The sequence below is a fragment of the Xenopus laevis genome, chromosome 2L (assembly GCF_017654675.1).
Source record: "Xenopus laevis strain J_2021 chromosome 2L, Xenopus_laevis_v10.1, whole genome shotgun sequence".
NCBI lineage: Eukaryota > Metazoa > Chordata > Amphibia > Anura > Pipidae > Xenopus > Xenopus laevis.
Genome location: NC_054373.1, coordinates 118,488,327 through 118,502,035, shown reverse-complemented (window position 1 = coordinate 118,502,035; position 13,709 = coordinate 118,488,327). Strand labels below are relative to the sequence as shown.

At 37.0% G+C, this 13,709-nt stretch overlaps 1 protein-coding gene across 1 annotated transcript in view; it reads right to left on the bottom strand.

Moving 5' to 3' along the window:
* gabrg3.L (gamma-aminobutyric acid (GABA) A receptor, gamma 3 L homeolog) overlaps window positions 1-11,461 on the bottom strand; it is a 300,313-nt gene extending 288,852 nt beyond the window's left edge. Inside the window, exons 1-2 of the mRNA XM_018247123.2 lie at window positions 10,702-11,461; window positions 8,093-8,241 (exon numbers count right to left, since the gene is read on the bottom strand). Coding sequence (XP_018102612.2) covers window positions 8,093-8,241; window positions 10,702-10,754 — 202 coding nt within the window. The 5' untranslated portion in view covers window positions 10,755-11,461. The remainder of the gene's footprint in view (window positions 1-8,092; window positions 8,242-10,701) is intronic.
* Between the last annotated feature and the right edge of the window lie 2,248 nt (window positions 11,462-13,709).

Sequence of the window (13,709 nt, the reverse complement as noted above, 5' to 3'; positions counted from 1 at the left end):
TTGGATACCACAGGTCCAAAGCATTCTGGAAAATACATCTCATGCCTGTACTACAAACACTCTTATTTCTATGTGCAAATCTGGAAGCTGTCAGTACATTTATGCAGTACTGTATATCTTTTCCATGGATCTGAATAGAGAGGCCTAAGAAAGACAGATATGGGTCTTCTGCAAAAGTTACATATATCCACAGTGTTTAGCTTTGTGGGTAGGATTACTGAATACAAATGAAAGATATTCTGGGATCCTTATTATACTTCTTCCTTTAAACTTTCCAGGGTATATATGGTATTTGTAATTAAAGTGTTGGTTCTGAAGTTCTTGACTCCTTATTCCTAGGAAAACTGCGCTCGGGGTCTTGGAAAAGTAGCACAACGATTATCTCTCCTGTAGAGACTTGGTGCACGTTCCTCAGTGGCCACTTTCCACTGATATCACGACAGCCTTTGTATGAAGAACAGCACCAGACTGTGACACTTTAGTGTTTAAAAAGCCTTTATTTCAGCTCCTCGGGGAACACTTAAAGGTATTGTTCAGTGTGAAAATGAAAACTGTATAAATATATAGGCTGTGCAAAACAGAAAATGTTTCTTATATAATTAGTTAGCCAAAAATGTAGTGTATAAATTCTGGAGTGAATGATGTGTAACATAATAGCCAGAACACTACTTCCTGCTTTTCAGCCTTCTTGGTTTCCACTGATTGGTTACCAGGCAGTAACCAATCAGAGACTTGAGGGGGGGGGGCACATAGATCATAACTGTTGCTTTTGAATCTGAGCTGAATGCTAAGGATCAATTGCAAACTCACTTAACAGTTATGTCCCATGTGGCCCACCTTAAAGTTGCTGACTAACTCAGAGTTAGAGAGCTGAAAAGCAGGAAGTAGTGTTTTGGCTATTATGTTAGACATTCAGCCACTCCAGCCTAGCCAAATTTATAGTTAATAGTTCTCTGATAATTTGTGTGGTTTGTTTTTGATTATACAGATAGTTTAATGACATAGTTGAGAATCAAAAAAATACTTATTAAACATAAGCATATTTATATTTTACATGCAAACACATGGGATTTGCACAAACTAAGAAATCAAAAGGTATGTTTCAGACTGACTTCAGATAGTCTTCATGATGGACTTCAGAGTGAAAAAAATTAAACATAGGTATACAAGACAAAACTGTGCATAAGCATGTATTAAATCATATAATTTGAATTTAATGAAAAAGTTTTAGTTGCATGGATGACTGGACAGAGCACACACAATAATTCGCACAGGATTATTCTTTGCAAACTAACCCAGAAAACAAATCTGTTTCTGTTCTTCTGTAACTGTGACCATTTCTGCTGGTAATGTGCTTTTCATTTATATGATGCTAAAATAATAGTATAAATTATAATCTGTGTGTATGTGACAGGAGGACTGTTATTCCCCAGAAATTCCACGAGTAATCCCCATCGCCTAAAATCAAAGAAAAGGTAAACTGAGGCTGGGTTCAGTATGCAAAACTTAAAGATTATAATGTAAAGTGATCCTAAAAAGTGACCTGGAAACCAGGCTGGATGTAGAGTGGCCTCACAAAAACTCAAAAGACATGTATTATATACAGTGACCATCTTCTGGATGGATTTTTAAGGGCCAAATGGTGCATACAGACATTTAATTGATGTTAATTTCAAATCGTGTTAACAACTAGATTGTAGGCTGGTGTTCTATACTATTGTCTTTTGTCATTTGTTAGAATAGTTCTGGAATCAAAATTACACAGTAGTATAAATGCAGAGATGCCAACCTGGATGTAAATGGATACAGGGTTTGTCTGGCCTGTTAATCCTGAACCCCACCTGTGAACAAGCCCAACTGCCCCCAAATCTGCTTGGGCCCTGACCCAATTACACTCCCTGCTCCTGTTACTTCAGAGAATTTTGATTTCAACTTCTATGCTTTAAGTGGTGGGTAAGCGAAGGATTCGGGAGCAAATTACTGGCATTGGACGACTGGGCTGTTACTGTGGGTGAATGGGTGAGAGCAGGTTAAATCAGGCTAATAATAATTCAATAATTTAACGTGGGTTGACATGTCTGTAAATGATTTAGGATAAGCATTTACTAAAGATAATTTCAATATATTCCCATTTATATATATGACTCTTAGGGGCCGATTCACTAACTTCGAGTGAAGGATTCGAAGTAAAAAAACTTCGAATTTCGAAGTATTTTTTGGGCTACTTCGACCATCGAATGGGCTACTTCGACCTTCGACTACGATTACGACTTTGAATCGAAGGATTCGAACTAAAAATCGTTCGACTATTCGACCATTCGATAGTCGAAGTACTGTCTCTTTAAAAAAAACTTCGACCCCCTACTTCGGCAGATAAAAGCTCAATGTTAGCCTATGGGGAAGGTCCCCATAGGCTTGCCTAAGTTTTTTTGATCGAAGGATATTCCTTCGATCAATGGATTAAAATCCTTCGAACCGTTCGATTCGAAGGAATAATCCTTCGATCGTACGATCGTAGCATTTGCGCTAAATCCTTCGACTTCGATATTCGAAGTCGAAGGATTTCAATTCCTAGTCGAATATCAAGGGTTAATTAACCCTCGATATTCGGCCCATAGTGAATCAGCCCCTAAAAGTAAGCAATGAAAACAGAAAAAAATCCCTTCTGCCACTTATTTTGCCAGAAATGTAGAATTTCTGTGGCATCAGAATTTTCTTATGATAAATAGGCTTCAGGGCATGTCTTCAGAAAACGGGCTATTACTGTATGTCTTAAAGTTCACCTTTAAGTTCACTTTTCGTATGCATATAATGGCTAATTGTTAGCAACTTTTAAATTGGTCTTCATTATTTATTTGTTATAGTTTTTGCATTATTTGCCTTCTTCTTCTCTCTCTCTCTTTCCAGCTTTCAAATAAGGGTCACTGACTCCATCTAAAAACATATGCTTTGTAAGACTACAAACATTCTATTCAGGCCCTCTCCTATTCATATTTCAGTCTCTTATTCAAATCAGTTCATGGTTGCTAGGGTAATTAGAACCCTAGCAACCAGATTGCTGAAATTGCTTCTGTTTCCCTTAAATAACCTGGAGATGGCTTATGTCTCTGAAATTAAATATGGCATGATATTATCATACAAATTAAGTCACTGTTCTAATACATACTAATTTGTGAATAGCTTTCATTCTAATTATGCCAACCCATGATGTAAACCCCATTATGTAACGAATTATGTAAATTCATTTTAAACTTCCTGCGTGAAACTCTTAGCAGTAATTCATAAAGCATTACCTAATATATACAATTAAACATGTTGTTGCTGTATTTCAATGATGTTGCTGAATTTACTTTCCCTTAAACCTTAGATCCAGTTTTGAATATTTAGCTACAGAGTTACAGAGTAGCATAACTGTTACATTTTCTACATAGGTACATACCTTATCCAGAAATAGTGATGGGCAAATAAATTTGGCAGACATGAATTCAATGCAAATTCCAGCGTTTCGCAGCAAGCAAATTAAGTCGAAATTATTCGGACGCCCATTGACTTAAATGCATTTGGACCAAATAGTCACACGTATAACCATTGTTGCTTGCGTCAAAACTGACTTGCGTCAAAATAATTTTGATGCCCATTGACTTCAATGTGTTTTGTGAATTTTTCGTCGTTTCCCGAATTTCATGGTAAATTCGAGGATTTTTCGCTGTTTTGCGCAGATTCGCCCATCACTATCCAGAAAGGATGAAGGCCATCTCCCATAGACTCCATTTTAGGCAAATAAATCTATTGGCTTTATTAAGGGGCAAATTTACTTATGGTCGAATATCGAGGGTTAATTAACCCTCGATATTCGACTGTCGAATTGAAATCCTTCGACTTCGAATATCGAAGTTGAAGGATTTACCGCAATTCATTCGATCGAACGATCGTACGAAAAATCGTTCGTTTCGAAGGATTTTAATCCATCGATCGAACGATTTTTCTTCGACCTAAAAAAGATAGCAAAGCCTATGGGGGCCTTCCCCATAGGCTAACATTGACATCGGTAGCTTTTAGGTGGCGAACTAGGGGGTCGAAGTTTTTTTTTAAAGAGACAGTACTTCGACTATCGAATGGTCGAATAGTCAAACGATTTTTAGTTCGAATCGTTAGATTCGAAGTCGTAGTCGAAGGTCGAAGTAGCCCATTCGATGGTCGAAGTAGCCAGAAAAAAAAATCGAAATTCAAAGTATTTTTTATTCTATTCCTTCACTCGAACTAAGTAAATGGGCCCCTAAATGTTTAAATGATTTTTAGCAGATTTAAGGAATGGAGATCCAAATTATGGAAAGATCATTAATCTGGAAAACTCCAGGTCCCAAGCATTTTAGATAACAGGTTCTATACTTATTATTATATTATCATGGTTAATGTATACAGCACCAGCATATTCCATGGCTTTACAGACATACACAAAAATGAAAATGAAAATACAGAACATACTGTATGCCTCCCAAGTATGCTCTTTATTTTTTTTTTTTTTATCAAGGACCATAAGTATTTATTCATAGTTTGTTTTTACATTTTATAATGTTTCTAAATGTCTCTAAAGTTCTTATTGTGCTGAAATGAATGCTTATAAAATTAATATCTTTATTTATTCTGTCTGATTTGTTTGTAAATAAGACTTATTTAAATATTTATATTAAACATGAAAGGGTAGCGGTAGGTAAAATTAACTTTTAGTATGATGTAGGCTACAACTAAGGCCATTTGTAAGTAGTCTAATTTTTTTTTTTTTAAACAATTTTATTATTTTGTTCTGCAATAGTGATGGGCGAATCTATTCGCCAGGCGCGAATTCACGGGGAATAAATTTCGCCAGCGAAAATTGGCCGGCGTAAAAAAAAAATATGGATGCCGGATAATGAGCGAAATTTGCGAAACGGCGAAAAATTCATGAAATGGGGCCGGTGTCTCGTTTTTTACGCCAGCGTCTGTTTTTTATGCCGGCGTCCATTTTTTGGATGCCGGCATCCGTTTTTGGCAAAATTGCACAGGTGTCCAAAAAAACTGATGCAATTTCACCAAAAACGGATGCCGGCATCCAAAAAAATGGCCGCTTGCGTAAAAAAACGAGACACCGGAACCGTTTATGAATTTTTCGCGTTTCGCGAATTTCGCTCATTTTTTGGCAAAGCGAAACTCCACAAATTCTCACATCACTATTCTGCAACTCTCTTATGGGAAAATGTAATAACATTCACAAAGAGAAAACATTTATGAATAAAAATTTACATGTACTGTTCTTCGTTAGGCTTTTATTGCATTGTGAATCTTAATTGCGCATTGCGAACTTTTAAGACCTGGACTTTTGGAACAAACAACTATTTCATTAAGAAGTTTTATTATATACACCGCACACTATCGCAAACTATAAAAATTCACAATCAATATCGTACTGTCACGTGAGGGGCACAATTGTTCACTATGCAAACTTTTATTGACATTGCAAGTGAACTGCACATGTTTTTTTGCATTAGCAACCAATATTACATTCACTTACTAGTCTTGGAACATTTTCTGGATCTATGACAATAACAGTTTGTAAGTTAAAATGGAAAATAAATAGTAGAGTTGATCTGTTTTTGGTTGCTGGCATCAGTGACTCCAAAAACCACAAAAATATACATAAATTAGAAAAAAACTATAAACTATATATGGACACTGTGAAGTAACTCCAGAGGGCAGCAGTGAGACAGAGGCTGGACTGGAACAAGGAGGTTACAGAGTTGAGAACATTCAAATACTAGACCAGTGATCCCCAACCTGTGGCTCGTTGAGAAACATGTTTCTCACCAACCACTTGGATGTTGCTCTTAGGGGCCTCAAAGCAGGTGCTAGTTTTTGAATTCCAGGCTTGGAGGCAAGTTTTGGTTGCATAAAAAAACAGGTGTACTGCCAAACAGAACCTCCTCTAGGCTGCCAGTCCACATAGGGACTATCAAATTAAAACTCTTTTTATACTTGAATGTGTCTCAAGGGTAAAAAAAGGTTGGGGACCCCTGTACTAGACCTTACAACAATGAATAGAAAAATTCTGAAAAAAAACCTCTCACATTAGGTAATATTTACCTTACTTTGTATTCTATGAGCATATCTCCAGTACAGTCAATTAATGTTATTATAGAAGTGCTTTAGAGGTTCAGAGGGACTGTCATTATTATGGGTTATGTGTAGTCAAGCCAGCAAACATGATCCTAGGCAATAACTAATTCCAGGCAGGGCTGCTATGTACTCATTTGCCTTACTCTAATTTACAGAAATTCAAATACTACTTTCATTACAAACTTGTCTCCTTAGGCTATAACCTTAGAAAGTGTATGAATAGATGTTTAATAGTATTTTGGGTATCCTCAAGTGAGAAATACTACAGATATCAAATACTGAACAGAACAGAAAAATGGGCCAGATAGCTTTTAACACAGGCACAGAATGAATGTTGAATGACAAATAATGAACGTTTAAATGAAGTAACATTTTATTGTGTAGCACTGACCACTAGAAGCCAAGACATGATTTTCTTCAGCCCCAGACACCAAGAAGCTTATTATATAAGCCACGTTGAGAGTTGTTTAATGATTTTATTATTAAATGGAAAGCTGAAATGTAATGAAAGTAAAGGTATAATTTGACTGCTCTTTTTTGTATAAGTAAAATGATCATACAGAAAGATGGAAAGGATATCAGTACTAAAAATGAGCCATTTCAACTTCAGTCGTTACTTAAAGTTCATTATAATGCCACATAACTGCTGCAGCACCTTGACAGATTAATCATCTCTGGCATTAGGCATATGTATGAAATCAAACCCCAGCAATAAAGTTGATAGGATTAACCTAACTTCTCTTAAGAATTATACCCAGGAATATAGACAATTTTATAAATCCATAAAATATTCTACTATATAAATTACTAGTTTTACAGGCAAGGGATGCTGATACTGTGGTTGTAATTGTCCAAGTCCATAATGTTAGGTTTGTTAGGCTTGTTAGGTTTTTATATATAATGGACTTCTTTGGGAATAGTGGAGGTTTTCTATAGGACAGTGAGTATACCAGGGGACAGGTGTACTTAATTAACATAATTTTGACCCTTTCCCTAGGGCTGATAAACCTTTTATGCCAGTGGGACACTGGGAAAAAACCCAATAGGCCATGCTGACCCAGACCCGCTCCCTGCCTGAAACCTTGCCCGCTGGCCCCTGACCTCCCACCCGCCCCTAATTGTGTCTGTGAGAAGAGGGAACAAGGTATACACTGGGAGGGGGAGGCTATGGGCCCAGGGGGGCCCCTGAAGTGGCAGCCCTGGTGGGCCCCTGACCCCCCCAGACTGATGCTGTTTATGTATTTTGCCAAGACCAAAATATTGAAGCATTGCCCTTTTTTTTATAATCTAAAACACTGTGCACTGCTTTACAGACACAAGACAGTTCATCACTCACATTGATCTAGTGTAGCTTAAAGCTTCCTATCACATTTACACAGCACAGATTCGTGTATATTTTGTGTGTGGGAGATACCCAAAGTACCAGGCCAGGAACAAACCCAAATAGACATATGCAAGAAAATAAAAAATTCTTTGCAGGTCAGAATATAACCCAGTACCTTAAAGTAGTAGAGAAGCAATACTAACTAACACACAACCATGCAGCCATCAAGCAGAGGCCACAACAACTGGCCAACTGGTATTCTATGAATTGGACACATCCAATTCCAGAGGGGATTTGCAGCCACTATAATATCTTGGCTGCCAGGACTACAGACAATGCAAAAGGAAAACTAGGCAGATTAGATGTACATGTTCATACAGTCCTACTGCATCACAATTACAGTGGAAGGTCTTTTTTATGTGGCAGTGCCTATGCAGTAGGGCTAAAATTATCCAAACTGTTTGTATAGAGTGTGTGTGGAAGTATTAACTCCCCTGTTTATATTAATAAGATAAGATGTGATTTCTTAGTTACCAAATAAAATATATTGTTAGATCCCTATACTGTAGCTCCTCAGGCTACCATTAAAAAAATATATAGATGAGATTATAAACTCACTTCCAATATCTGGCCTTAATTTCTTGTCGTATTCTTTTAGTAGCTTGTTAAGAATCAGTGTAGCATCCGTGTCTTGAGTTTTAGGAGCAAGCACCCATTTTTGGTTCATCGTCAGATCTTCATATTCATCATCTTCAATCTTCCTGGAGCTGCATGCAAGAACAGTTGCTTATTTATTACTTACAAGCAATTGCAGCTACTGCTTTAAAACTAACATGCTAGCAAGGCAATCTGAACCTCTGTTTTCTTTAAACAGTGACCTGGCAATAAAAGTCTGTCTTTCAACAATATATGAATAAAAGGAAGCTTTCTATTGCATAAAAAAAGACTTTTATCCCCCCTAGCAGTCAACTCAATGTTCAGCATGCTGAGAAAATCTTGCATAATTTATTTGACAATAAAACTGTAAAAGAAAGCCTGGTAAATGTATTTTATAATAGTATCTCTATGAAAATCTATCCAAGCTACAAGAATTTGTAGAGAAATAGCTTAAGTGATTTTGTAAAGTGATTGTCTCCTAATGATGCCTAAAACTGTACAGTTCACGGGGGCTTCAAGTTTGATGCCACATCTACAGCACAGAACACACAATCACCATGGAGAAAAAAAACCCATCTAATATAAATGTTTACAGTTTTAGGGTTTATTGGCTCTTTATCTTATCCTCCACTCTCAGAAGCCTTTTCACATCCAAGAAGGAAATACGATAACACGGTTTTAAACTTCAATACCCATCTCGTTCCTACTCACATGTAATCAGCCTATTATTAAAATATACTCCATGAAAAAAGTAATTGCTGTGACTAATTTTCAAAATGACCCCATTCTAGGAAAAAACACATTTTCAAGAGGTACTGAGATCTTAATGCAAAATTAGCAGACTCCTTGAATACACTGCTTATAGTAGCTCCATTATTATAAGTTTCTGTACCTAAAGGTAAGGTCATGTTAAATTATAATGAAGGTTCAGTACAAACAGCAGAGAACAAGATATACTGAATGTCGTGACTGATATAAGTACAGCACCTCTGGCCGTGTCTTAACATTCCAGATCATTAATAAATAATCATTCTGGAATAGATCTTGACATCCAAATATGGATTTGCTCACAATAGCTAAATAACAGCTTAAAACGTAACTTGATAAACAATTATCATCTTATATATAAGATATATATATATCTTATATATATATATATATATATATATATATATATAAAATGGTAGTGACAGTGTGGCTACATCTACTTTGGAAATTATTATGATTCCCATATGGCTTCAGTCTTGTCCAGTTTTAAATAAATGTCATCACATCAGCTCTATGACTCTATGACATATAAAGGCAGCTGGGAAACTGTTGCAGACAAACAGGGAATTATATTAATTTCAGCGTTATTTCCTAACTACTTGGCTAAAGATATTCAAAGAAACAAAAGTAAATTTCATACTAGTCAATGCTTTACAGCTGTATTATACAGTGTGGTATAAATACTTGCATTTTTTTATTAAGAAGTACCTTACCATAATTATGTACATTGCAGCTGGAAATACTTCACTTATTGTGCTTGTGTTGATTAAAGAATATTTATTCTACTCTCCTTATACAATGCAATGAACAAGACAAAAGCTAGGCAATGGCATGAAAATGTTGTTGCTCTTAGACCTCACTAAATGTTATGGCTCCCGATAATAAAGAAGAAAGCTAACTGGGGCACATTATAGAATACATATATTACTAGCATGGACAGTATTAGGAAAACCTAGCACAGTAAGATCTAAAGTAGCTGTGCAGGAAACCATCTCATAATGCTGTGAAAAAATAAATATTCACTTTGCTTTAAAAAAAATAAAAAGTTTCTAAGGAAAATATTTGGAGCAGTTTGGTCAGAGGGCTCTACAAACACACAAATATAATATACTGTACTGAGGAATTATAGCAATCAGCAAGTGCCGTCACATGAAATGCTTTATGTAACAACAGTGGGAATGAGGCTTGTGTTTTAGCAACAGCAGGCAATTAGTTTACACTAACTAAATGTAATAAACCTTCGAATGACTTTGTTGAAAAAGAACCAAATTACTATTCAAAGGTAATCACATTACATATATATTTATATATCAGGGTTTCTTTCTGAGATTCATCAGGGCTGATCCGTCCAGCAAAGGTAAATGTGAGGGCATAGTCTACACTGCAAGTGAAAGGCTCAGCTGCATTTCATGGCATTGGTCTCATTGCTGCTTCACTTGTCAAACAAAATACAGAGATTATACAAAACTGGCAGATGCTGCTAATCAGAGAGTGCTAAGAACAACATTTTACAGCCATACCCCCCCTCCTCCTCATTCCTCTTCATAAAATTACATATTTTAAGAATCAGTGAAGTGAGCAAGCAACTTTTTTTTAAGAACCAGATCACCTACACCTTAATGAGCTGTCCTAGTTCAGTGCCTTTGCCCATTTGAAAATAATCAATCATATTCAGCAGGCGGTTATAAATAGCATTCTGTGGGATTTACGTTTTATGAATAACAGATCAGATGAACTATTTGCCCAGTTAGTCATTTTCCTACAGCATATTCACAAACCACAGGGACATTAAAAGGACTTACCAGGCTTGGAAAACTGACAGTAGAAAGAAGACCACTAGGAGCTTTGCAGACATAATAACTAAAGATGTTATCAGGTGAATAGAAAGCAATGTTTAGGAAGAGGCACAAAGAAAAGGAAATCCCCAATTCTCTCTCTTTGCTGAATGCACAGTTAAAGAAAGGAGGGGGTCTTCTTGTTGCTAGCAATGCAGGAATGTGCTTCCAACCGTGGATCAGGGACAGGCTGTTTAATGGTCCAACTATAGTTTCAGGTAAAGAACCAGATCAAACACTTTAATCGCATTGAGAATTAGTTGCTCAAACGCTGCAGCTGCTTCTGATTCCTTTTAGCTGAGACACTCTCTTGCCTCCAATAATCCAGAGCAGCAACGCGCACAGTGAAAATAGTGGACACCAGTTTCAAAAGAGTCTTTTCACGTTCAGTTTGAGCGGCACCCAGACTCAGTACTGCGCAGGCAAAGTCTCAAGCTCTACTGAATCAGTTTCTGGGCATTCGTGTGGGCGGAGCTTTGCGCTGTGCACGAGCAAGAGCAGCTGCCGGGTCCTAATACGGCTGTGCAACAGGGAGTTGCTGTCCAAGGTGCTGAAATGTGGCAGCCGGACGGGGCTACAGCGCGCAGGTTACAGAACAATGGACTCGGGTTAGAGAACAGAGTATGTGTAGGTTTATCCGGTGTTATTATAGTTAGGTTGCCTAGGGGATTTCGTTTTTTTTCGCTGTACATGTTCTCTCCCTCTCCGCCCCCGCAGAAGCGTTACTTCCATTCCCCAGTACACTCCTTAAAAAGCCTAGTCTTTCGCCTGGTTACTGTTCTCGCTGCTGTATGTTTTCAAACTCCCTATCGCCAGTTCTAATCAACTTTTCAATTGGTCTTTATTATTTATTTTTTATAGTTTTTTGAGTTATTTTCCTCCTTCTTTTGAGTTTTTCCAGCTTTCAAATGGGGGTCACTGACCCCATATAAAAAACAAATACTCACGTATTGTTGTTGCTACTTCTTATTACTCATCTTTCTATTCTGGCCTCTACTATTCATATGCCAGTCTCTTGTTTAAATAAATGTATGGTTGATAGGCTAATTAGGATCCTAGCAACCAGATTGCTGAAATTGCAAACTGCTGAATAAAAAGCTAAATAACTAAAAAAAACTCAAATTATAAAAAATGAAAACCAATTGCAAGTTGTCTCAGAATATCCCTCGCTACATCATACTAACAGTTAGCTCAAAGGTGAACAACCCCTTTAACCATTATAGAAACATAAAGAATCAATTCTGTTGATCCTTTCTAATGCCAAAGTCACATTCGTCCATCCAGACAGGATATCATTGAGCCAAGATGCTTCACATCAAGCTGTGAGTGGTCAATGACTTACTTTTTATTTGATCTTATTGCTTGCCCTTATAAAGTTTCATTAGCCCCTCCCTCCAGGAACACTATTTATTAACAATGGAGACAAACATCACTTGAGATGTTTCCCATGAGGCAATTAGTCGCCAGGCTACTAAATCTCCCCGAAACGCTCGGTGTGACCTTACCCTAAACAGGGCAATTTGATCAGAGCTTCATATCTACAAACAAACTTCTCCCTTATTTAGGTAGCAGCCTTTGAGCAGCTTATTATATGGGGATTCTTAGAGGATTGTTAATTAGTTTTATCAGCTTATTTGAAGTCCTTCGGGATGATAAGTGTCTGGAAGTGCTATAGGGAAACTGGTGCTTCATATTCTTGTTCTGTGCCAGAAATAACAGAAACCATCGATATTTCTTAATTAACATAATAGGCAAAAAGTATGTTCAGCAAAAGTCCTATTCATTCAGCTTATGACAAAAAAGGGATGCATACTGTCCCTTTAACAAATAATGTACAGTGTCTTGATGCTCTTATTTCATAAAACCCTTTAAAATATTACTGTGTTGAAGGGATATTCAATCTGACATTGCATGTGCTGCTGCACATTTAAGCCTTTAAAAGCACCAGTTTAACTGTTGTTTTGCAAGTAAAACCTCGGAAATGGTTGAAAAGCTGGATATTTATTTCTAGACTAAATATCAAATATTCATTCTAACTGAACACTCACAATGAAGCACATTATGAATAATAGAAAGTTAAAATTAATCTGGAAATTTTTACATTGAAATATAGCTGTCTGTAAGTTGCACTGTTAATTTCTGACATTCTTAGTTTTGTTAATGAACTTTCCTGCTATTTGTTCTTGGCTTCAGCTGAGGTGTGAGAGAACAAGGAGCGGAAGGGAATTATGAATAGGGATGTAGCGAACTGTTCGCCGGCGAACTTCGACCGTTCGCGTCCGCCGATTGTTCGCGAACGTTTGGGAACGTTCGCAGTTTGAGTTCGCGTTCGATTCGAATACAAATCGTTCGACCATTCGACCATTCGACCGCTAAAATCGAACGATTTCCATTCGTTCGAACGATTTCCATTCGTTTGAACGATTTCCATTCGTTTGAACGATTTCCATTCGTTCGAACGATTAAAATCCTTCGAACGTTCGATTCGAATGAAAATCCTTCGATCGAACGATTAAAATCCTTCAAACGTTCGATTCGAATGAAAAATCCTTCGAACGTTCGGATCGAACGATTTTAGCGGGTGTTCGAAGTTCGCAAACTGTTCGCGAACGTTCGCATTTTTTGCCGGTGTTCGTGAACGGCGTTCGCGAACACCAAATCGGCAGTTCGCTAAATCCCTAATTATGAAGTATCTAGTTAGTCCTGAGTCTAGTTGTTTTTTTGAATGGGGGTAGGATTATGAGCGCAATAATATAGCTGGTAAAAAAGTGATCTTTATTTTTTCAAAGTATATTAAAACTTTAACCTATCCTCTCAACCACTCAAACCTGTGGGGCTGTTCAAAGTAATCCGATTAATATGTATATCAATCAGATAAATGAAAGCTGAACACTTCTAAACATGTGCATAATGTGATGATTCATATATTTCCACAGAGCCACACACATAACTTTTCCATATTGGGTAATGCTACC